The 25,288-nt window shown below is 56.3% G+C and overlaps 1 protein-coding gene across 2 annotated transcripts in view; it reads right to left on the bottom strand.

Annotated features, from left to right (window-relative positions):
* Window positions 1–6,761: 6,761 nt before the first annotated feature.
* The window catches only part of TSPAN14 (tetraspanin 14), a 58,833-nt gene continuing 40,306 nt past the window's right edge, over window positions 6,762–25,288 (bottom strand). For both annotated transcript variants that reach the window (XM_080641323.1, XM_080641324.1), the window contains exons 3-9: window positions 17,572–17,622; window positions 15,770–15,916; window positions 14,475–14,645; window positions 12,144–12,269; window positions 11,153–11,197; window positions 9,393–9,512; window positions 6,762–8,391 (exon numbers count right to left, since the gene is read on the bottom strand). In XM_080641323.1, coding sequence (XP_080497449.1) covers window positions 8,320–8,391; window positions 9,393–9,512; window positions 11,153–11,197; window positions 12,144–12,269; window positions 14,475–14,645; window positions 15,770–15,916; window positions 17,572–17,622 — 732 coding nt within the window. In that variant the 3' untranslated portion in view covers window positions 6,762–8,319. The remainder of the gene's footprint in view (window positions 8,392–9,392; window positions 9,513–11,152; window positions 11,198–12,143; window positions 12,270–14,474; window positions 14,646–15,769; window positions 15,917–17,571; window positions 17,623–25,288) is intronic.

Here is a 25,288-nt window from a genome sequence, read left to right as displayed (position 1 = left end):
TTCCCAGGTCAAACCTGAGGGCACTGACGGGAATTAGTGTGCCATCTGCCCCCCACTGCTCAGACCGTAGCTCTGGCCCTGTGAGAGCTCACACCTCGCCCAGCGGATGAGGTGCCCACCACTGCCAGGCCACTCTGGAGCCAGAAGGCTCAGCAGAGGCTGCAGGCTAGCAGACCAGCCCACTGCAGACTGGGCCCTCCCATTTTGCTACAAAGGGAGATTCCAGAAGTCAGAAAATCCAGTTCCAGTCTTCACTTCCCTAAGCTGTGGGACTTGGGGCATAGACCACTGGTGTCCTCCTATACCTGACCTCTCCTCTTCTTGCTAGGCACACAGCTAGACACTTGCCAGTTCAGTGTGGCTTCAGATTCCTGGCCAATGAATGTGAACACAAGTGGTCTGCAGGCCATCCAGGCCTCACTCTCTTACCCAACCACCAGCTGACTAGAGCCAATTCGAGAAAAACCTATAGGAGTTTGGAGCCACAAGATGGAAGGAGCCTGGGTCCCTGAAAGACTGTGTGGAGTAGAACATTACAACCCACAAGCAACTGTGACATGAGCAAGAAACAAACATTTATTGTTCAAAGTCACCCAAGTTTAGGGGGTACTGCTATAAGTGTTTAGTCTATTCGGACTCTCTCCTTATGCAATGGTCCTCATGCTTGAGCATGCATTAAACACAGAGCGCCGGCTGCATCCCCGAGTTTCTGATCCCATAGACCTGGAGTGGGGCCACAGAATTTGCATGTTTAACAAGTTCCCAGGCTGCTGGTCTAGAGACCACACTCTGAGAACCACTGCCCTCCTGCCCAAGCTGCAGGGCTGGGATTATCATCTCCATTTCACAAGGAAACGGTGGCAGTTCCCGGCTCTTTCATTTCACTATGCTGCCTTCACACTGCTATGTCAGTGTGTGCCCCACACTGGCCCAGTTTCTTGCTCACGGTGTACTGTGAGTTACTGTCATCAGAGGGAGGGAGGGCATTCCTCGAAGTGGAAATCGTGGGCTGTAAACCCAGCTCTGCCACTCAGCGGCTATCCTGGCAAGGCAAGTTGTGTTCTGATCCTGGTCAAGTGCAGTCCGTACTCATGTAAAATGGAGAAAATAGGGAAACTTCTCTCCTCTTATCTCAATCCCACACATATCCCACCAGCCCAGCAGTGGTGGGCCCAAGGAGCTTTTAATGAGGATACAGGACTATCACACTTTAGTAGCAGCTACTTGGGATCAAAGAAAAGAACTCTGGTCAGAGATGCCCCTGTTTCAGCCTGGCACACGAGAGCCACCAAGGGCACTCACCCATACTGCTGCAAGGCCAGTAGCTGGGGCAGCCTGGGGGAGGAAGAAAGGGGCTGGGGTAGGAAAAAAAGACCACAGTCACAAAATGTAAATGCATACCTTTGCCAGGTGTCAGAATTGTGTTTCAGGGAGGAAGGAGGGGAGAGTTCATCAACCAGAGGGTGGGCACCCCACAGCCCAGCTTCTCAGAACTTCCACACAGGTTCTTTCACATGGGAATGCCACCAAGTCCCCACTCCCCGCAGCTCCCCGGAACCGATGAGACCCACAGAAGGGAGGTAAGCTCACTGCAAAATGCAGTTATGATTGAAAAGAGATTCGAATGCACACACCGCGAGCAAGAGGAGTCCTGGGAATCGTTCAGAAGGAAAATCGCGACAGTTGTGCCAGGAGTGAAACGTCAGGATCCCTTGGTTAGACGAAAGGTTTAACTGCTAGAACAGGTGACTTAGTGTTGTTGACTTTGGATTTGATTTCATCCTCAGAGCCCAGGTGATACTCACACTCCTGGATTTGGCTGAGGTGGGGAAGACGGAAAGAGCAGGTTGGGGTATGGGTGACATTTGGGGTTGGGAAGAGAAGACAGATTGGATTTTGGATCCAGTGACTGAGTGTCTACAGGAGTGGACAGGGACAGTCTATAGCAGCTTTGCTGCCACCGGGCTCTCTGGGCAGCAGACAGCCTGAGCCACCCACCCACTCATGACTGAGAGGGCAGCTAGTGCCCCCAGGACGCCTCCCACAGTGGCCCCTTGACGGAGCAGGTCTCCTAGCCCCCAGGCTCTGCTTTGTTTTGCAGTGAGAGACTGGCAACTCTGGATTTGCTGCCAGGGTCCTATTTTGAAAAGTGAGCTCTGCCAGGTGGCAGGAGTGGAGGGAAATTTGGAAAAGCAAAGACTGTGGTGTGTCTGGTGGAAAACAATGCAGTTTAGAGCACACCCTTCCACTTACCTGATTCTGACTCTATACTTTCACTGCCCTTGAGCTCATCTACAAGTCTCTAAGTCAGGAGTGGGGAATGTTGGCCGGCGGACCATATACAGCCCCCAAAAGCATTTGGTCTGGCCCTGCCCAAGGCATTAGGGGTGAGTTAATTGAATGCTTGGCCAGATATAGCAGGCTAATTGTTAAGTCGATAATTTTGTATGGCCCGCGAATGATATTATAAACATCCCAATGGCCCTTGGCAGAAAAGAGGTTCCCCACAGAGTTCATGCAAAATACTGCTTGTCTATGGACACACACATAGTATGTCCCAATGAGACTCAATTGGCCCCTCTCCCCACCCCAAAAAAGGCAGTCTCAACCTTCCTTTACTCCACATAGGCTCACTGTGATTCCTCCTCTAAACTGGTGGGTAATCCTGCCAGCTCCCTCATTTACTTAATGGGCTAAATTAACTATTTGATGTGTGCATACATAATATTTATGAGTGATGCCTTTTTTTTGGGAGGGGGGAAAATTATCTCTAACAGAGGGCACAGGAAGAACTACTGACTCAGAGAAGGAAAGACCTGCTGTGGCCCCTGCAGAGCAGCCGCTCCCACCCCCACCCATGAAACAGGAGGGTCCCTCCCAGAGGCCACCACTTCTTCCCATGTTGGACCACAGCTGTGTGGGTCTTAAAAAACAGAGAAGAAAAACAGAGATAAAACTGAAAGAAAACGCAACGCTCCCCCTACCAACACTGCAGGTGAAAGGTTGCTTGTGCCCGAAGGATCCACAAACAGGGCCAGCAACCCTGGCTCCTGCAAAGGCCGGGGGAGAAGAGGGCTGGGCTGGGAGGGACGGGCCATCAAGGGGAGACGCTAGGCTCATGCTGCCTTAGAGCCTGGATAGAGACTGTTTACTTGGGTGACTTACTGACCTTGGGGGACTTCCAGTACATTTTAGACATAAAGATTTTTTCCAGGAAGGTGGAGGGAGGCGTGAGCATTGTTTGGCCTATGGGCTGGTCTCTCTCTCTCTCTCTCTCTCTCTCTCTCTCTCTCTCTCACACACACACACACACACACACACACACTGAAACACATGTCCTGCCATTTCAGAGAATGTGTAGTGCCTGTTTCCAGGCCCTATTCTCTTTTCCATTCAAAGCTACTCTAACCTAACCCCTTTCTCCTACCAACCACCCCGCCTGGGCCCCCAAGGCAGGCTGTGGCCCCCTCCTGGCTGGCTCCGTTGTCCGGCCTCTGCAGACGCCCAGGGCCCCTGGGCAGGTGAGGGCCACTGCTCCCTCTGAAGGCTCCAGGGTCAGCTTCCCGTTGTGTTGGTCTCCTGCAGGATCCACTCCAGGCAAGAAGCAACCCTTCTCCCGCCTCCCAGCCGGAAAGCAAACAGATCTTGAAGACCAGATGCCTGTGGAGGCTCCCATAGACCTCACAGCCTTGTCCTGCAAGGACAGGGAAGGGGTTGTTTATTTCAGCCTGGCTGGGAGCCCAGCTGCGTCACATGGAATCCAGGTGGCCCAGCCCCAGAGCGGGAGGTGCGGGGGAGTGGTATCTACTGATAAAGCCTCTTCAACAGTTTTATCAGCAATAATGCTGGGGATGTGCACAAAATAATCTGCTCCTGTGTTAAAACGCTTTACCCACCTCATCTCATTCAATCCTCGAAACAACCCCACGTGGGGGCATTATTACCCTGTTTTATGAAAAAGGGTCAAAGAGGTGAAATACCTTGCCAAAGGCCACAGGGCTGGTGAGTAAGGTGACTGAGGATGGACACTGCCTTTCAGGGTTACCAAGCTCTGTCATTCACACTCACTAACACTCCTGGAGCCCTTGTGAAATCAGGAGAATGCTCTCCATTTTACAAAGGAAGAAACTGATGCCCGAAAGCGTTTGGAGGGCTCTGTTTTTGAGCCCCAGCCTCCCCGCAGCACAGCACAGGCCCTAACCCAAAGAACGTACCTGGAGCCGGAGGAAATGGAAGGTCCTCCATAGCCTTACCCGTCTCCCCTGAGAGGCACGCCCAGCACTGGGACCTTCCGCTCCCTTCCCACTCACCTGGGTCTCCCTGATGCACCGTCACCTGGCTCTCCGGGCCACGCATGCAGGCGGTGCCCACCTTCCCCAGGAGCAGTAGCAACCCGGCCATCAGGGGCAGGCAAGGAGCTGTCTGGACTCCAAAGGCCCCTCGCAGGGCATGAGGGCATTCACTGCCTGAGGCTTCTCGAGGACACAGGCGCCACACCCTAGAACTGCAGCCTGGCTAGCAGGTAGGTGCCAGGCTTGTGTCTGCTCAGGCTCTGCAGCTCATTCCCTTGACAACCTCAGGGCTGCACTGGATTTGAGTCGTGTCCTTACTACACAGAGGATGCCTCTAAACCACTGTGCTCGTGACCAGCCATCTCCCAAGGCAAAGGCAGAGCTCGGGCTCTGGCTCAGCCTCCCTGTGGCGTCTGTGCTGCTGTAGGTCACCCCTTAGGCCTAGAATTAGCCTGTATATTGAAGATGCTCAGGGCAACCTCACCACAGACCAATTATGGCCCAGCCCTGAGTACCCACTCATTACAATATAAGCCCACCTTCTAGGAGAACTCCTTTAAAAACATGTTTCCCTGCCCTGACCAGTGTGCTTAGTGGTTAGAGTGTCGGCCCGCACAGAAGGGTGGCAGACTCAATTCCCAGTCAAGGGCACTTACCGGTCAGGCGTGTGCAGGAAGCAACCAATAAATGTGTCTCTCTCACACTGATATCTCTCTCGCGCGCGCCCTCTTCCCCCTCTCCCTCCCTTCCACTCTCTCTAAAAAAAATAAAAAAATAAAAAAAGATCAATGGGAAAAATATCCTCGGATGAGGATTAACAGAATAATAATAATAATAATAATAATAATAATGTTTTTCTTACAAACCCTCCTAGAAAGTAATTCCAATAGCAAAATACTATTGGGTTTTGGGGGGGGGGGGTGTCATATTTTTATTGATTTCAGAGAGGAAGGGGGAGGGAGAGAGAGATAGAAACATAAATGATGAGAGAACCATCTATCGGCTGCCTCCTGCACACCCCCTACCAGGGATCAAGATCGCAACCCATGCATGTGCCCTGACCCAGAATCAAACGTATGACCTCCTGATTCATAGGTGGACGCCCGACCACTGAGCCACACTGGCTGGGCCTATTGGGTTTTTATAACTGCTAGAAAGAGCAAAACACGGCGCCGACTAAAACATCCACCCATAGAAGTAGAACAGGGGCTGGCAGCCTCCCGGCGCCCGGCCCCTTCCACGGAGCCGCTGCCCTGCCACCTGGCTCAGTGGACCGATATGCACAGGGGTCGCACCACACGCCGCCCACCACAGGCCCCAGGCTGTCCGTGGAGGGCTCCCCTCTGCCCGGGGTGATGGGGACACCATGGAAGGCACAGCAGATGGAAAACCAGATCCTGCTGGCGTCACCGAGCCACTCAGATCAAACCAAGCCCGAAACTCACCCCACCTCTGGACTTTCCAGTTTCAGGAGCCAAAACCCTCCTCTCATTGTTCAGACCATCTGAACCGGGTTTCTGTTACCTGGGCTGTAAACACTCCCTCCTGGCACAGAGCCGGGCATCACTCATGCATGCGGTCAGTCCTGCGAGGCAGCATGACCACGGGCTGCCCCCTGGACAGGCGGCACCCGTGGGGGAGCTCTGAGCCGTAGGAAGTGAATGAGCTATAGAACATTCTGTAAACAGCTATGAGGACAGGGGTGCGTGGGGTCCCAGGGCAGCTGGGTGGGGGGTGACCAGAGGGCTGCCTAGGCCCTGTGCAGACAGAGTCCGTGTTTGTTGGGGACCCCCACATGTGTACCCCTTATTCTAGGCTTCTTTTCTGTTCTCATCTAACTACTCAGAGTCCGATGAGGTGGCTAAAAATGGCCTCAATGATGAATAAACTAACTGGAAAACAAACTCAACTCTAGACTTCCCAGAGAACTGGGCTGTGGTCTGTAAGGGGTCTATCCTCCAAGTCTACCTGAATAAACAGGACCACGGGAGCCGGCCAGGAGCTGCTGGTGCCCACACACCAACAGGGAAGGTCTGGGGCCTCCACTTCCCTAGGAAGGCTGGCTCAGAGGTGCCTGGTAAGGTGGGCATGGCAGTGACCCCGCCAGAGAGAGGCCAGCAGGCACAGAGTCCAACTCCGTGCCCCAGCCACGTAGCCTGGACCATCCTGCCTAGGGCAGGACAGACTGACCTAAACCCGCATTTCCTCTAGCCTCCAAAGTCAAGTTCTTCCACTGGCTTCTCGCAGGCAGAGCTAACCACCAGCTGCCAGTGCCAGCCGTAACCTCTACGGAGGACAGCGTCTTAAATCACCCGATAAAGTGCATTTCAGATTGTGCCAACGATGGGTGCCTTTACCCCCCGCCCTCCTGTCGTGTCCCGCCACACCCTGCCCCACCAGGTGCCCTGGCAGCTTCGGATCCTGCCTATGCCATGTGATGTGACCCAAACAAGAATCACCAGAACCACAGCATTATTATAAAGATATATTCCATAAAAGAGCTTGGCAGTCAAAGAAAAGCATCACACGTCCCAAAACGCAAGCATTCTTCTTCCCCTAGTCTACAGGAAAAATTGTAAAAAAAAAAAAAAAAAAAAAAAAAGGCGAAAACATTATAACAGTATCATCAACAAACACCCACCAGCTACGCCACAGCAGCACGCATGCCTGGCCAGGTGGTGGAGGCGGCACTCAGTCCCTGCACCAGGACAGAACCCGACCCAGAGGAGCAGAAGCCCGAGCCGCAGCTGCCCGCTGTCCCTTCGGGCTCGACACACACGATTTCATTTCCAAGAGCAAGCCCAGAACAGCCCTGACAGGAGGGGTGGGCGGGGTGGCCACAGGTATCCCGGTCGGGGAGGAAGGAGTCACCTCAAAAGTTAGCATCGAAATGTCCCGGGCTTCTCCCCAGCTGCAGCCGGGTGGGCACAGAGGCCTGGCCACAGCGCTCTCTGCAGGGAGCTCCTCTGCATGTGGCCTGAGGAGCCCTGGGGAAGGGTTCAGGCCGCCCTGGCTTGGGCTCCCTGGCCTCGCAGAGGAGGAGTCATATTCAAGTTCCAGGTGACAGTTTCAGTAGCACCAAGACCAGAAGACAGTGCGGCCGAGTGGGGAGGGCAGTGGGTGCGGCTGGGCGCACCTGGGTCGTGGGGATGAAGAGGAGCAGCTGGCGGGACGGGGCTGGTTCTGGAGACTCACAGGAACTAGAAGGGATGGCTTCAGTCCCATACACAGTGTAAGGCTGCTCGGAGGAGAATGCCGGAGGAATGCAGATGGAGTGAGAACATTCTTGCCCTATAAATAAACTATTTACACGCTTTAAGAAAAGGAAAGCGAGTCTCAGAGAAGAGCCATGCCTCAGTCCCTCGTGCCTCCAGGGCATAGCCTCCAGGGCATGATGCCGAGGAGACTGGAGCAGCTCTCGGCCGGGCTGGCCAGGAGGGAGGGCAGCAGGCCAGGCTCACTGCACCGCTCCAAGCACTGGCTCAGGCTTACTGCGCTTGGACACGGCCGAGGATCCTGCAGACCCCACCAGCCTCCAAGGTCCACCTGTCACCCCCATCCCGTTACAGGTAGCACCCTCTGCTGCGGGAAGAAGCCCTGTCCATGCCTGCTGGTCTCCTACCCAAGTCCCACTCACAGAGGACACGGCTGCCCACCAGGCCAGCACCAATGTCACGAGTGGTGAGGGGCCAGGGCGCCTGCAGACACTGGGCTGCAGGAGGCCCGGTCAACCTTCCTAGCAGCCACAGGAGCTGGTCCCTCGGTCACCACCCCCACCTAAAGACTATTCTGTCTCTGGGCCGACCCCCACAGGGAGCCCAGTCACAAGTTCCTTCCATTCAGAGGGTGAAGAGGAGGCCCTCGGTCTTCAGCACCAGCAAGCAGGGTCAGAGGTCACGCCACGCTGATGCTGAAGACGGTGCTGGCTCTGGCAGGGCGGCCACTTCGCTCCCTCTGGACGTAAAGTTAACATGAAGGGCTCTGGCCTCTACGGCGTGGCTCGGTTCCACGTGCTCCCTGCTGCTCCTCAGAAGTGATGTCCGGCCTTCACTGCCTCAATGTCTGAGATCAGGGTCTTCGCCAGGAAGATGCCAAATATCTGAAACCAAGACCGGCAGAGGCAGCAGCCATCAGCATGGGACGAAAGGGGGTGCGGGCCCCGTGGACAGGGCGATGCAGGTGCCGCACACCACAGCCACTCCTGCCCCGACACTGAGGATGCAGCAAGAGTAACCACAGGCGTGTGGCAAAGCAAGACGAGCCCAAAAGTGAAAAGTGAGCCCTGGGCCCATGTGGCTGCACCACTGGACCCTGAAGGGGCGAACAGCAGGCAACATAGAGGCAAAGGGACACACCTGTGCCCAGGGTTAAACAAAGAAAAAAACAGGCTCCCCCTGATTGGTTCTGATTCGCAAAGAATAACTCCTAAACATTTCCTGTAAACCTGAGTTCCACAGAAAGCCAAGGCGGCCCTAATCCGACTGCGAGTCTCTGAGGCTGACCTCCGTGCCCGGGTAGTCAGGTGGGAAGACGTTTTTTCACCAGGAACAGACAAATGTGACCCCGGTCACCTTAGAAGTTCTATTTTTTATCCTCCCCTTTAAATTCTTGTAGTTTGTATTTGATGAGCCGCCGGTCCCTCTGAACTGATTCCTTTGCCCGCTTTGCAAGTACATTTTTTCTTTCCTTTTCTGGATGCTTCTGTCTCCCAGCCTTCTGCTGAGATCACTCACCTTGCTGCTGAGTGAGGGAGTGTGTGGGAGGCGGCTGGCAGCCCCAGGGCCCCCTCAGACACCTTCCTCAAGGCCAGGCCAGAGCCAAACGCTTTCTAAAAGGTTTCACACCTAACAGCAGCGGCAGCCCTAGAGGCTGGTCCCAGAGGCTGCTCGGGGCTGTGGCTGCTGGCCCGAGCTCTGGGCACGCTGGGAAAACCGCTTTCTCTGACTCCCTGAATTCTTGACTTTCTGCTGCCAGTTCTCCCATCAGACTCTCGCCAGCCTGCTCACCCCAATTTCACTGCCTCCTGGTCACCACCACCTTCCCACCTGTGGAATCTGGGTCAATTGAACAGGTGCAGCCGCGAGGGACAGCAGGACAGACCTGGAGCAGGGAGATGGCGATGAAGACGCCGGCCACGATGTAGATATTCCGCGGCAGCCAGCCCTCCAGCGCTGGGATGCAGCCTTTCGTGAAGATGAACTCGTCCCACTTGCTCTTCAGCTGCAGGAACATAGCACAAAACCCTGAGCCCAGGACCCCGGATGTCCCCACCCTGCAAAGGGCCCCTCAGGGAGCAGGAGCGGTGCCCAGGGCAGACAGAACCCCAGGAGGAATGTGGGCTTGGGCAGTTTGTGTCAATAACCTGCCTAGCCAAGGCCGTGACCTTTAACCCCTTCCTTTGGGCTTCCACAGAGTTAAAGACCAACCTGTGCGGCCCCCCCACAGCCCACGCCTGAGAAAGGGGCAGGGCTCGCATGCTTGGAGAGGAAGCTGTGTCTTCAAAAAGAAACTGGGAGAAGGGGGTTCAGGGGCTTCCAAGTCAGAGGAGTTGGCTAGAGAAGGGACAGTGGCTTCTCAGAGTGTGCCCCTCAGTCACAGTAAAGTGGCTCCAGAAGCTGGAGCCAGCAGGAACAGGCACAGCCCTGAAGTCCATCCTAAAAGCAAGGATGTCCCCAATTCTGACTGTGCTGGTCCCAAACCCTAGTGGAGACTCGGCAAGCATATAGGGATCTCATCAGAGCACGCACACCCCACCCCTACCTGTCCCCACTCACCCACACTCACCCCCACCCCCTCCTTATGCAGCAAGCAGCCCTGCCCTCACCCATCAGCCTCCACTGTGGCAACACTGATGGGACATTCATTCATTTTAGTGGTGTTAGGGGCTGAACTATGTCCCCCTACAATTCATGGTAAAGTCCTAACTCTCAGAATGTGACTGTATTTGGACAGAGGGTGTTTAAAGAGGCGAATCTACTGAAACAAAGTCACTGGAGTGGGTCCTAATACCATATGACCGTGTCCTGAAGAAGAGGACATCAGGACACCGAGACAGAGGGAGACCAGGTGAGGACTCAGGGAGGAGCAGGCGGCCTCAGAAGACACAGCCCTTGGTCTTGGACCGCTAACCTCCACGGCACGGAGAAAATGAATGTGCTGCGGAAGCCACGGAGTCCGCGGTGCTGTTTTGGCAGCCCGAGCACCTAATTCCAGTGGCACCTAAGTCCCCTGAATTCCTAACTGGAAGCTGCTGTGGGTACGGGCCCGTCTCTGTGAAGGGGAGGTCAGTGCAGAAGGGTTTAGGCTCTCGAACTGGGGTGCGCGCCCCAGTATCCATGGTCAACAGGGCCGCCCCTCCCGTCACCAAAGCCACCGCAGCCAGGGCCTGTGTGGGACTCACTTCCTTACAGCCAGGTGCACACGCGCTGAGGCCTACAGAGAGCCCCAAGGACTGACCCGCCTCCCTCCTTGCTGTCCCACTGCCTCCAAGCGGCAGCTGGACCAAGTCATGAGCTCCTGCAGATGCATCCTGAACCCCTAAATAACAGACACCACTGGGGCCCCAAGAAATCTCCTTTAAAATGTAGTCTTTGTCCCCAAACATTTGTTTGTTCTCTTTCCACTAATACAGCAACTGCGAGGTTCTGTGACTGCAGCTCCCAGGGCTTGAAATCACAGCCACTGCTGCTCCGGGAGCCCCGCTGCCCCTCCGGGCGCGTGCGCTGGCCACCGCGCGCCCCGCTCAGGTAGCACCTGAGCTCCACCTCCCCTCGTCCTCTCTCTCCAATTGCACCTGCTATGCCAGGCAGCTGCACCACGGGGAGCAAACCAGAAGAACGCAGAGTTATCTGGGCTCTCACCTGAGTCCTGACATCATAGCCACACTGTGTGTTCAAAACTTTTTGCTGTAAGAAAAGCAGAAAACATCAGTCATTCTTGTTCCCTTGAGAAGCTGGTGGTAGAGGCTCTGGAAGAGTCACAGCCAAACACAGCAAATCCCTCACACATCCCAGCATAGCTGCCGTCCTCCGACACTGCTGCCGACCAGCCTTTCCTGTTGGGACGGGCGGGCCAACCTCCCGTGCGAAGGGCTAGACAGCATGCACCCTGGCTCGCCTGTGGCAGCCGTGCAGCTGTGGCCACGTGGCACAAAAGCAGCCAGTGCCAACATAAGCGCGACGGGCACAGCTACAGCTCAATCGAACTTAGGTTATGGACACTGACATTTGAATTTCACATAATTTTCACGTGTCACAGAATATTATCCTTTTTAAAATTTTCAACCATTTATAAGTGGCTGAGTCATTCTTGGTCAGCTTGCCCGTCCCTGTGCTGGGAACCTGGCCCTTCAGCAGGGAGGCTGCCCGGCAGCCAGCCCTGGAGCAGCAGCAGGCCTGTGGTAACAACCACGTTCAGTGAAGGGCTCAGTCCCGCTCAGGCTCAGCCCCGGCAGACACTACCGGCTCCTTCCCAGGTTTCTGACACCCAAGGGCTGGGCTGTGGGCTGTGGGCTGGGAATGAAAGCAGGTGAATAAGGAACAACAGAGCAGAATGCTCTGCCACCCCAGTGGCACGTACCCACGGCGCCTGCGGGCTTTATCTAAGAACTGAGCGTTCTCTTGTAGAGGGAGAGGGAAGAGGGTGGACCAGGCTGGATACACTCAGAACATCGTGACCAGGCACCCAGGTCAGAGCCCTCAGGGAGAACAATACTGGTTTTCTCCTGCTTCACCCAGAACCTGGAGCCACCTAGGTGGGTGTGCAGGAAAGTCCCGGAATTTATCCGTGCACGGAGGGCGAGCCTGGCACTCGTCCACCTGCAGGGGAGCCCAGAGCACGCAGCCCACTCACCGCGGGGTCCGGCACGCAGCAGGAGAAGGGCACGCCACACTTCTCGCGGCTGTAGCTGGCACCACTGCAGTTGAAGTAGACGTTGAGGTCCCAGTCTTCAGGGCTGTACGCCCCGCAGCACTGGTTCTGCAAGCACAAAGACAAGGCTGTGAGGGCTCTGGGCCAGGGCTGTGGCCGCCAGCACAGGTTCGGTCTCAGCAACGTGCGGCTAAGTGCACCTCTACCTGGACGTCATTGGTGCAGAGATGCTGAGCGACATGCCAGGCAGCCCTTTACGAAGGAAACTGTGGCCACACACTGGATCCCACAGGCTGGCTCCGTGTGCCCCGCCTCGGCCCAGGGCAGAGAGGCCCAGCTCTGGTCCCCCCTCCACCTCAAGCGTTCCCTCCCTTCCCACCTCAGCCCAGAGCAGGTGTCTCGCTGTCCTCGGAGGCCCCTCTGCACCCTGGTGTGGTCCTCTTCCTCTCACGCTGGCCCACCTACTCCCACAGAAAGAGCTATAATGGGGGAATGGGACACCACCCCTGCCACCCTGCTACCTGGGGCAGCTACCAAGAGAACCCCCTTAGTCTGAAAGTGTAAAACCAACCCCGCAGGAAGCACCGTGCCTGGCGGCACCGTCCAGGAGCAGCCCCGTCCCCACACCTGCCTGGCCGCTGCTGCAGGTGTGGCCACGGCAGGGATGGCCGTGGCCGTGACCACAGCACACACACAGACCCGGCTTCCGTGTTCTTCTCGTAAGGTAAAGCCCACCTCCCACCCCCACCTCCGTGACTCCAGCTGCTCTAACGATCACGTGATATTCACCAGGAGGAGGTTCCATGATTCACTGGAAACCTCAGGGACATTCTACTTTTAAAAGGAAAGGAAGACAATGGAGAAACGACCATGTTTCAGGCCAGTGGGTGGGGAGCCACCAGCTCGCTCGATGCCACTGAGCGTGAAAATGAAGAGAGGGGTCACGGCACTGGTGGAAGGCGCAGTGAGGGACATCGGGAAGTGGCTGGGATGGATCCTGTAGAAGCAGCCATGGCAGCAGCTGCCCTTGGAGCTTCACTTGTTGCCCAAGGACAAGAAGAAGAAAGATGCGGGAAAGTCGGCCAAGAAACATAGGCCCAGTGAGCTACTTTGGGGCAAGGCCAAGAGGAAGAGGTGGTCCAAAGGCGAAGTCCGGGACAGTTAATATCCTAGTATTGTCTGACAGAGCAGCACAGGACAAACTCTGTAAGGAAGCTCCCAGCTATCAGCTTGTGCCCCGCCTGTTGTCCCTGAGACGGAAGAACGCGGCTCCTTGGCCAGGGCAGCCCTGCGGGAGCTTCTAGTACAGGACTCAGTAAACTCGTTTCCAAGCCCAGAGCTCAATAATTTATACCAGCAACGCCAGGGTGGGGAGGCCCAGCTGCTGGTGCAGATGCAGGAACAACAGGTCCCACAGCTGTATATTTTTATCAACAAAACTTCATTAAATTTAAAAAAGAAAGAAAAGCAAATGGCTAGGGCGAGGTGACTTTCACAGACTAACACAGGTCACCCTGCACAACATAGGAAGGCTCTCTGGTCACATGAACGGGGTTTGGCTATATCCCGAGATCCATGAAACAAGGGTAAACAACACGTTTTGGTAAATAATAAGAGCAGATCATAGTTATTTTTAATGCTTCCTTACTCATTTTCTCCCCAGAACTAATGTGTTCCATACAAAAAGTGCCTGCGAAGTAGGTTTTCTGGTAGAGCACAGACCACGTGGGGGGAGCCGCCGCCGCCGCACAGGCCGGCGAGGCAGGGAGTGGTCCTCCGTCCAAGCCTCCAGGTGCACGGCCCAGGGCGCAGAGGCCAGCTGGGGGGAAGGCCGGGCTGGGACTGCTGAGGCAACCCCCGGGGGACCTGTTACAGGTTGCATTCCTCTCCCCCTGAGGCAGCTTCCTCCGGGCAGCTCTGCCTCTCAAACAGGAAGGGGAAAAGGTCCCTGGGAGGAAGGGGACAGGAATAGCCTGAAAGTGAGTCATGTGTCTGGGGAGGAGAAGCCCTGGCCCTCGGTACCCACAGTGCCCAGGGGGCTGCAGCCACCTGTGTGGCCAGGGATTGAGAGGTCTGGGCCCGGAGAGGACTGGGCTCCTGGGGGAAGGTGGCCATGGGATAGCTGGACTTGCCCAAACCAGAGGGGGAGAGGGCACACGAAGAGCAAGCCTGGACTGCCTGGCAACCATGAGCAGGCAGAACTTAGCGGACCAGTGGCAGAGGCGGCCCTCCAGGCCCCCAGCCTGGCTCCTGAGCAGCACACAGATGCATGCCCGGAAAGCACACACTCTCGGGGCACCACAGGGGACTTACAGCTTTCTGAAGGGAGTCAATGAGGTTCTGCAGGTCAATGTCGTCCCGGTAGGATCTGATGTTGCTCTCGAAGAACTCGCGGAACCGGTCCCTCACCCAGTCCTGGAACAAGAAGGCCAGCACGGCCACGGCCAGCTCGAGGAAGAAGATGAGCACGATGGTGCCGCAGAACTGGGGATGAGACGAGAGCAGGAGTCGCCACCCTGCCCCTCGGCCGGACCCGCCCTGTCTGCCCAGACCCACATCACTAGCTCATCCCTCCCCACACCACTGCACTGCTGGTAGGAGAGCCACATGAGAGACACTGTGAGAAAGCCCCAAGCCGATGTGTCAGCCATTTCCTCTGAAGGAAGCCGAGGCTCACACAGGCACACAGGTTGCCTAAGGTCACAGAACTCGCACAGGGTGGTGAGTTTCCTGGCAGGGCTTGGCACCGCTCAGTCGGGGTGTATGACAGTCAACTGCACAAAGCCATCGCCAGAAGCACGGCGGCCCCTGGCCACAGTGGTGGTGGCATTCTGGAAGGGCCCACGTAGCCGTAGGTCCACACGCCTCCCTCCCACCAGGTTCATTGGCCTTATTGTAGCCTAGGACAGAGGGTAACATGCATGCATGCACATACATACACACATGCACACAGGCCTTCCAAAATGGAATCTCCCTTCATACAGAAGCAAGATACAAAACATAATGCTTTTAAGAAAAATAAAATTAGGAAAAACCACACGTGTTTTGCCTTTTACGTTAAGCGCAGGAAAGAGGAAGCTTGATCTAATGAATACAACAAATAGTAAGTTGTAAAACACAACTCTGTCATTTCCCCCTCAGGTGCTATTTAACGGAATGCATTTCAAAATGAAAGAGTATCTAAATATAAAACTAAACTCTTGGTGACTTGTTCCGCCAGCACAAGCAATACACCCTGGAGGAGGGCAGTGCTTTCCCAAAGTCACTGACAACATCTCCTGATCTCAGCCAGGAAGGGCAAAGGTGAGCAGCAAACAAACAATTCCTTTAGAACTTGGGGAGGAAGATAAAAGGCGAGAGAGGGGAGGGCGTGGGCAGCAAACTCCGTCCCCTGGGAGCTGAGAACAGAGGGGCCAACTTCTTTCTCCGGGATGAGGAGCCTGCTTCTCGGATTGTTTCCTGAAATCTTACCATCTGGGGCGGCAGCGCACAAAGGGCCCAAGGAGGCTTGTAAGAGCTGCTACCAGTGCGCCCAGATAAGGAAAAAGCCTGCCCAGCAGAGTCCCCCCCCCCCCGAGCCCCCCCCCCCCGCCCCTGGGGCCACTCACAAATTTGAGCAGGCAGATGTTCTCCCGCAGGGCCCCCACACAGCCAGCAAACCCCAGGGTGAACATGACCACGCCCACCATCAGCACCAGCACCACGGGGTCGATTCCATGGAGCCGGGTCACTTTGGTAAGGTCAGACAGCACCCCCTGAAAGAAGCAGAGAGCAGGGCAGGATCAGCCTCAAAGACAGTCCTGGGTATGGAGGGCTGGGCTGTGTACAGAACTGAATGAGGACAGGCTCCTGCCTTGCAAGGCTCAATCATCTCATCAGCAAACCAGGCGAGCGTGTGGCCCCTGCCCTCCTGCCCCTAGAGGCCTCTCTGCCCAGCAGATCCCTGCCCATCTCAGCCCCCGGACCTTCACATGCAGCTTTCCTGGTCTCCATCCAGGCCTGGGGTAAGGGGAGCCCTGAGGGGCCCTGGGACCTGTGGTCAGGGCATCCGGTGCCGGAGCCTCGCCCTGGCCTCCGGACATCTGGCAACTGACTGCACTCAACTGACAGAGAACCCACTATCCTGAGAGGAAAGTGGCTTCGGCATGGAAACACTCAGCAAGGCCAGGAAGGCTGTCCGTGAAACTCTGTGGCGACGGTGGCGCCATAGCTGCACTGTCCACGTGGCAGCACTGGTCACGAATGCTACTGAGCACCTGAAACGCGGCCAGTGGAACTGAAGAAATGAATTTTAATTTGTATTTCATTTTAACTAATTTAAATATAAATAGTCACATGTGATTACTGGCAACCAAAACAGACACAGCAATTCTATGGGATTCAAAGGAGGAAGGAGAAAACAGCAGCCAGACCAGGCCACCCAGCGGGAACTAAGCAGCTGGGTAACCAGGCCTAAGCGCCAGGCTCTGCTGGTTAAGCTGCTGCTATTCCACAGGTGGCCACACGGTGGCGCTATAGGCTATGACTTGCACCTGCTTCCAGGTCACTAGGACAAAGGGACAGTGCACCTCAGCTCCTGCCTGCCCTTTAGGGGTTCACAGGCCACCATGAAGGGGCCCAAACCCAAAGGCGGGCCTTATCCAGTTCCTAAGGCAAGAAAGCCCTCCGATCCTCCTACCTCCAGCTTCTAGAGGCTCCACTAAAGAAAGAGAGCCCTGGGCCCGAGGCTCAAGGTGAAACGTTAGTTCCCACTGTTTCCTGCCAGCCTGCTGGGCCTTGTTCCTTCTCTCCCCTCCATGTCCCTCCCTGCAGCGAGGGCCTTGTTCAGCCCTCACCACCTCCCCAAAACCCGCCCACACACAGAGCAAAAGGCGCACCGCCATCTAGTACCCTCCCCAGAGTTCCCACTGCCCTGTCCTGGAGAGTAAGAGTCTGTCTCTCTCACCTGCCTCCATGGGCTGGGCAAGGAGGCACACAAGGCACAGGACCTGCCCCTGCCCACAGGACCTATAGCAGAGCCCTGCTCCCTGGTTCGGAGTCTTTCTGGGGCGAGGACAGAGCTTTAGGAATAAACACAGGGACCTTCCTGCTCCCAGAGGCACAGACCTGCCCTGGACACAGCTGCCAACCAGCCCAGGGTGACCTGGAGCTTCGGGAACAGGAAAGAGGGCTCTCCACACTCACAGAGCTCAATACCCGGCAGCCCAGCCCGGCCCCCAGCGTGACCCTAGGCGGGGAAGCGGTTTTCATAAGTTCAGTAACTGTTTCCAAGAACTGACTCCATAAAGATGAATGACTGCAAATCACGACCTGGCACAGAAATGCCTGTCAGGGAGGAAGGGACCATGAACGCTGAACCAGCCTGGCTCTGGCTGTCGATGCTCAGGGTCCCAGTGACAGCTACACTTACCTTTTCGCTCCATGCCCACAGTCCGGCTCCGAGGAAGGCAACTCCAGCCAACTGAGCAGAGGAGGGGGGGGGGCAGGGGGAGAGAGAGAGAGAGAGTTAGGTTGGAAGCCAGCACCATGAACGGACTTCTCAGAGAAGGATCCATACGGCCAGCAGGAGAGTGGCAATGGCTCATGTCCATCCTGGCGGATCAGGGCCCCTGGGCCCTGCAGATGACAGGGTCTGGACCCCAGAACAAGGCGACAGCAAGGCTCTGGATAACCCACACCTACCTTCTGAGCACTTAAGCAAACTCCTTCAGCCCCCCAGCTCCACTCGGAGGCAGAGGCCCCCAGAACACACTGCCCTGCCAAGACACCAGAGTCAGAGCCGGCAGGCCACGGCCGCTGTCCTCATTCCACAAGCACCCCATTTCAGCACGGTCTGTGTCTATAACACCGGCAGGCCACAGACACTGTCCCCATTCCACAAGCACCCCCATTTCAGCACGGTCTGTGTCTATAATACCAGCAGGCCACGGCCACTGTCCTCATTCCACAAGCACCCCCATTTCAGCACAGTCTGTGTCTACAACACCGGCAGGCCACAGACACTGTCCCCATTCCACAAGCACCCCATTTCAGTGTGGTCTGTGTCTATAATACCAGCAGGCCACGGCCACTGTCCTCATTCCACAAGCACCCCATTTCAGTGAGGTCTGTGTCTATAATACCAGCAGGCCACGGCCACTGTCCCCATTCCACAAGCACCCCATTTCAGCAGTCTGTGTCTACAACACCGGCAGGCCACGGCCACTGTCCCCATTCCACAAGCACCCCATTTCAGTGAGGTCTGTGTCTACAACACCGGCAGGCCACGGCCACTGTCCCGATTCCACAAGCACCCCATTTCAGCAGTCTGTGTCTACAACACCAGCAGGCCACGGCCACTGTCCCCATTCCACAAGCACCCCATTTCAGTGAGGTCTGTGTCTACAACACCAGCAGGCCACGGCCACTGTCCCGATTCCACAAGCACCCCATTTCAGTGTGGTCTGTGTCTATAACACCGGCAGGCCACGGCCACTGTCCCCATTTCAGAAAGGTCTGTGTCTACGACATCGCCCAGGTGCCTCCACAGGCTCCGTGCAGCACAGCCCGGCACCGCCCCACCTGTCTCCAGCCTCAGGCCTCAGGCCTGGACAGACTCAAGCAGCTGTCTCGCCTCCCCCAACCCCCCCCCCTCATCCCCGGGCGCAGTGTGCTCCGGATATGCTGGGTCCTTCATTACTAATTTAAAACAGGCCTGAGCTAAGCAATGTGCCCACCCAGAAAAGCAGCAGGCCCCAAACCTGACTTGCCACCTGCAGGAACCCACTAGGGTTAGGCTGCCTCAAGTGTACCCCCCACCCCCAAAAAACACCACACAGATTCCTGAACAGGGAGGACTTTCCCACAGGAAACAACACCTCCTGGTCTGCACATTATCAGCCTCCTGTTTGCCGTTTCACTGCCTTACACTGTTGGGCATTTGCTGCCATTTACCAGGTCCTCGTGGGGAAGAACAGAGCCAGGTGTCCCCATGGCTCTCACCTCTCCTGCGTGGATTCTCCAGCTTCAGGACGTCCTGGACCACGCAGCCCACCGCCAGCCCGCGGACGGGAAGAGAAGAACCCAGAAAGCAAGCCCTGGCGTTCTTAACCCTCCTGCAGCACACTCCAGTTTCAGAAAGCGTGGACATGCCCACTCTTCGGAGGGAACTTCCGAGGGCTCAGACTTCCCACTGCTGGTTCCTCACAGCCTGTGGGCCCCAAGTGAAGAAGCCCTGCGGGGACGATCCCTCTATCTCACAAAGGGGAACACGGGCCAAGCAGAATGCCAAATGGGGAGTGGTGGGGGGTGCGCACAACCTCCTCCTATCCCCAGTGTCTCAGGTGGTAAGCGAGCCGGAAGGTGAGCCGTCACTGCCCACTGGGTCCTGGAGGCTTCCTCCCCACCATCCCCGAGTCCCGGGTGTCTCACTCCCTCTTGCCACCGCTGGAGGTGGAGGCTTTCTTCTCGGCTCATCTGGTCTCCAAGGAGCTGGTCATTCCCTTCTCCACAGACCACTCAGCTTTGGGCCATGAGGCACACATTCCCAGGCATCGTCCACACTCCCTGTCACGCCTCCTCCTCCTCCTCAGAGCTGTCTAAATGCTGGCGAGCCTCACACTCAGGCCAGCCCCACCCTGAGCTCTCTGGATGACGTTCACAGGCTTTCGATCCCATCTACACTGCACACAGCTGACCACACACCCGTCTCCAGCCACAGCTGCTCCAAGTCAAACCTCAGCATTTACTTGACTCATCACCTGAGCGATCGAAGGACTCTTCAATCTGCACATGCCCCCAACTGGAGCCTTGCACCACGCCCCCCCCCACCCCACCCCGCAACTAGCTCCTCTCCAACTTAGCCCTCGATACATTATGGCACCTACTCACTTGCTTAAGAGAGAAAGCCTTGACCACATGCTTGATGCCTCTCTTTCCCTCCAACTCCAAGTTCCTCCTACCAGACCCTCTGCTGGTTCTCCCTCCAAAACTCGTGGCCAAGTTCTCCTCCTGCCTCTGCTGCCACCTGTCCATGCTCCACCCCCTCGGCGCTCCTCACAGGTCCCCAAGCAACTACAATGATCTTTTAAAAACACAGAACACATGACTCCATAACCTGCAATGACTTCCTTTAACACTTAGAATAAAATTCAAACTCCTCGCCACAGCCCACAAGGACCAACACGGCCAGGCTTTGGCCCACCCTCCACCGTCATCTCCTACCCGTCTCCCCTTCCCAATCCCACTCCAGGCCATGCTGGCACCGGTACCAGTTCTGAACTCAGCAAACTCAGCCCGTCTCACAGCTGTGCCCGTTTCCTTGGCCTAGAATGTCCTTCTTCCCTCTCCCTTCCTGGAGCCATCCCTCAGTTCATTCCAGGCTCTTGAAGGTCACCTCCTCAGGAGCCTCCTTTCCTGTCCCAAGTGGACAAGCCCCCACCTTAATCCTGACCACCTCCCGTGCTTGCTTTCCTCCAGCCGTCAGCCAAGACCACAGGAGCTACCTGTCTCGTGTCTCTCCCGTTTAAGCTCTCTGAGGGCAGAGAGGTTTTCGGTTTTGTTCAGGGTTGTACCCCAAGAACTTGGCGAGGACTTGGCCCTTGTAGGTATAGAGCAGGAGTGAGCGCGTGAGTTGCCAGAGCCCCCGGACACAGCAGCCCTGCCCGTGGTCCTGCCTGCTCGCCTCCCAGCACACTCCCGGGTCTAACTCAATCCAAATGCACTCTAAGCAAGAGCGGGCCAAGCAAAGGCCCAGGCTAGCCAGGTTCAAGGCCAGGCCCCACACGGGGACATTAGGGTCAGAGCAGGATAGGCCTGGAGGTTGTCATCCCGGCCCGCTCCAGTGGCCCCAGCAAGCATCCCAGCCTACCAAGCTGCACACCATGGCAGCGCGCCCACTGCCTGGCACCATGGGGGACGGCGAGGAAAGCCCACCCTCTATCACCCCTCACTGGGCCCTGGTGAGCTGCCTGCTCCCCACCACTGGGCACAGTTCTCTTCTCACAAGGGCCGTGCTCATAGACGAAGGGCTCGCACTTTCTTCCATTCCGTTTTAAAGGAAGGACTCAAGTTAACTTGCACCAGGAAAGATGGAACAGGGGTCACATGTCAGACCATGGGTTTAATGAATGCTGACCCGGGCAGAAAGTCTGGGCCCAACACTTGCTTTAGAGACGAGCTGAGGAAGGACCAGACAGGGGAAGTGGCCTGTCTGGGAGCTCACAGGGCAGCCCTGTGACGAGCCAGGACCGCCTGCTTCGCCGGGCTCGCCATGAACTCTCGCACCGCACCGACGGTCGGTGGGGCTGGGCCATGCTCACTGGGAGAGACGGTTCTGCCGGCCGCCCGGCTTCGGAATAGCCTTCCTAGTCCCTCTTCTAAACCCTGATGCAGTGCCCTCCCAGAGACTGAGGCCCAGCTCCCCCCAGCCCGAAGGGAGGGCGCGAGGACGTCACCACAGTGGCTTGGTGGCAAGTAGCACCAGCCTTCCCTTGGTGCCAGGCCCCGTGTTAATCACTGAACACCCCGAAGAGGCCCTTCCGTACCCATCACATAGGCACTGTTACCCCCATTTTCAAACATGAAAATTGAGATACAGAACAACTTGGTTATTTGTCCAAAGTCACCTGGCTGGCTGGCTGGCTGGTGGCCATGAGTTAAGATCAAACCTGAGTTCCTGGCATCCCTTATCTCTCTGGCCAAAGGGAGGGGCCAGTCAAGGGGCCAAGAGGTGAAGCCGTTTCTCAGAAGGGGCTTCTGAGCTGTGCGACTCTAAAGCCAAAGACCCCCCACTATCCGCCAGGTGGTGGGGATTGCTGAGTCCCAACCAGGGCAGGTGGCCACCTGGGAGGGAGAGGGGGTGCCCCTGTAAAGATCCCGCATCAGCCTTCCCACCTGAGACGAAGGACCCTGGGAAGGAAGGGGAGAGGCCCGTCCAGCCTGCTTTGTCATGGGTGCCGCACAGAACCCACCCGCCACGTGTGCAAGCTACACTGCTGTACCCCGGAGGCTCCTGCCCCGGCCGGGCCTGCTGGACGGCAGGTCCCGAAACCACGGGTGTCAAAGCAGCCCCTCTGCACTGACAGTTTAGTGGCCAGTCTCCTTGCGAAATTTCATTCCAGTGTGTGAATGTACTTAGGCCACTCCTGTGGGCCCCGAGGGCTTTGCTGCAGTAGTGCAACACCTCGGGCTGCCCCTCGGCCTCTGGCGACAAGCTAACACTCACAAAGCCCTTCCCTTCCCCTGGGCCGCCAGGGGGAGCCCAGAGAAAACCAGAAGCAACCCCAAGAAAGAGAAGGTTGAACCAACAAGCAAGCAGCACAGGGCAGGGGTCCTGGTTCTGCCCTCCGCCCTCCGCCCTGCAGCTTTCTAGAGATGGGACCTGCGGGAGTCGGGAACTCCCTGAGCCTGTTTCCCTCCCTGGGTCACAGGAGGGCGGTAGGACTGAGGGAAGTGTCACAGGTGATGTACTTAAGCCTGGGGCTCAGCGCCAATCTGAGTGGCCCGGCCTCCTGGGGGGACAGAGCAGAGGCATGGAGGGGCAGACTCCACCAGCACAGGCTGGATGGGAAACACTACTTGCCCGCACCCCTCGCCCACGCACCCCCAGGAAAACTCCCTGCACTAGGCTTCATCCTAAGACAAGGTCCTTCCTTCCAGAGACATCTGTTTCTTAGGTCTCTGGAGACAACAGCACATCAGAGTTGAGGGGAACAGCCTTCTGGGGGTTTTCCAAGGGGGACAGGAAAGACTGATGGGAAGGAAAGGGGTGGGGGGGGGGAAGCTAGCACAGTCACCTCTGTCCCTAACTCACTGTGGCCTTGAGCAAGCCACCCCTGCCTTCTGTCTAAACTCTGTCACCCCAAATCATGCGGGTGGAGCCCATGGCTCTGGCAGCTCCAGAACGGGGCACCCTGACTCCAGGCCTGGGGAGTTGGGAGAACACCAGAGATACTCGTGGCCACTTGAAAAGCCAACAATTCAGCCCTAACCGGTTTGGCTCAGTGGATAGAGCGTCGGCCTGCGGACGCAAGGGTCCCAGGTTCGATTCTGGTCAAGGGCACGTACCTTGGTTGCAGGCACATACCCAGTAGGGAGTGTGCAGGAGGCAGCTGATCGATGTTTCTCTCCCATCGATATTTCTCTCTATCCCTCTCCCTTCCTCTCTGTAAAAAATCAATAAAATATATTAAAATAAATAAATAAATAAAATAAAAAGAAAAGCCAACAATTCAAATACTGGGCAGAAAGGATGCCAGAGAGCTGGGCCCACTCCCAGCCTGGCCCAGAGACCCAGTGGGCTGGGGGGAACACCAGGGTGTCTGCGGGGTCAGGAGGCCTTGCCCTCAGGACTGTGGCCACTCTGAACCCTATATAGAGCAGGGAACGTTCCTTTCAAAATGGTCCCACATTAAAATAGTCCAAACCAAGCCGCTTCCCAGTGGGACTCTGGAAGCCGGAAGGGACGCTGGGGCCCAGCTTCCTCACTGGGGAGAAGCAGGGCCAGGGCAGGACGGTGCCTCGCACAGGGTCACACAGCGGCCTTCCTCCCGCCGGAAGGGTGGTGCTGAGCAAGCAGCGCCTGTGCCCTGCCCAGCACAGCCTGAGAAGCAGGACTCCCCAGAGTTCGGACAGAAGGCCTCTGCCTTCCCTGATAACAGAGCCCGCTGCCTCCAAGCCCCGCCCAGGAACCTGACTGTGTCAAAGCCTTTGAAAAGAAGGAAGGAAGGAGGGCACGCTTATCTAGGGGAGGTGACAAGCAGCTCCACAAGCAACTAAGAAGAGGAACCCCAACCCAGCCACCCCCACCCAGTCCCTGCCATCACTGGCACAGCTCAGTGACCCACAGTGGGCGGAAAACCAAGATGCTGAGCCAGGGTCCGCACTAGTATAAGCCAGGGAGTAAATACTTGCAGCTCTGCCTACTGTTTCAGTCCGCAACTCTACCGTGGGAGCAGGAAAGCGGCCACAGATGAAACGCAAACACATGGGCAGGGCTGTGTCCCACTGAAGCTGTGTGTGCACAACAGGCTGAGAGCCAGGTGTGTCCTGCCCTCAGCTATCACACTGAAACCATCTGGAGCTAGAGACAAAACAGGATTTCCTTCAGCTCGGCCGCGTGAACCCCGGGAGCATCCCTACAATTCAGGTCCACAACCCTGGTATCCTATATAATAAAAGCCTAATATGCTAAGTGTCCAGTTGTCTGGTCGGCTGTTCAACCAATCAAAGCATAATATGCTAATAATATGCTAAGGCCACTCAACCGCTCACTATGGCGTGCACTGACCACCAGGGGGCAGTCAACCGGTTGACCAGTCGCTATGATGTGCACTGACCATCAGGGAGCAGATGCTCCGACTGGTAGGTTAGCTTGCTGCTGGGGTCCAGTGGATTGGGACTGAGTGAGATGGACCAGACACACCCTGGAGCCCTCCTGCATCCCTCCCCAGCCCCAATCGTGCACCAGTGGGGTCCCTTGGCCTGGCCTGCACCCTCTCGTAATCCAGGACCCCTCGGGGGATGTCAGAGAGCCGGTTTCAGCCCGATCCCGCAAGCCAGGCCGAGGGACCCCACTGATGCACGAATTCGTGCACCAGGCCTCCAGTGTCTTCATATTACTCTAACCCGTCTTCATAGCCTAAAACTGTAAATAACACAAATGATACATTTCCACAACAGAACATCACACAACAATGAAAATGAATGCTACAACTACACACAATGGCATGAATGAATCTTACACACAATATTTAACAAAAGGTGGCAGGCTAAAAAGATATAATACTAGTAAGGAAGTGCTATGAATGGAACTGAATGTTTGTGGTGCTCCCACTTCAAATCCACAAATTGAAGCCCTAACCACCGGGATGGCATTTGGAGGTGGGGTTTTGGGAAGTGATTAGGGCTAGAGGAGGTCAGAGGGTGGGGCCTCCATGATTAGTGTCCTATAGGAGGAAGAGGAACCAGAGCACTCTCTCTGACATATGAGGACACAGCCAGAAGACAGCTGTCTGCAAGCCAGGAATAGTCCTCATCAGACTGCCCACGCTGGCACCCTCACTTCAGACTTGCAGCCTCCAGAACGGTGAGAAAATAAGTTCCTGTTAGGGCAACCTGCCTCGAGTACCCTGTTATGTCAGCCCAAG

This window comes from Plecotus auritus (genome assembly GCF_963455305.1).
Source record: "Plecotus auritus genome assembly, chromosome: 9".
NCBI lineage: Eukaryota > Metazoa > Chordata > Mammalia > Chiroptera > Vespertilionidae > Plecotus > Plecotus auritus.
Note: the sequence above shows the minus strand (reverse complement) of the source record. Positions and strands in the feature narration are given on the sequence as shown.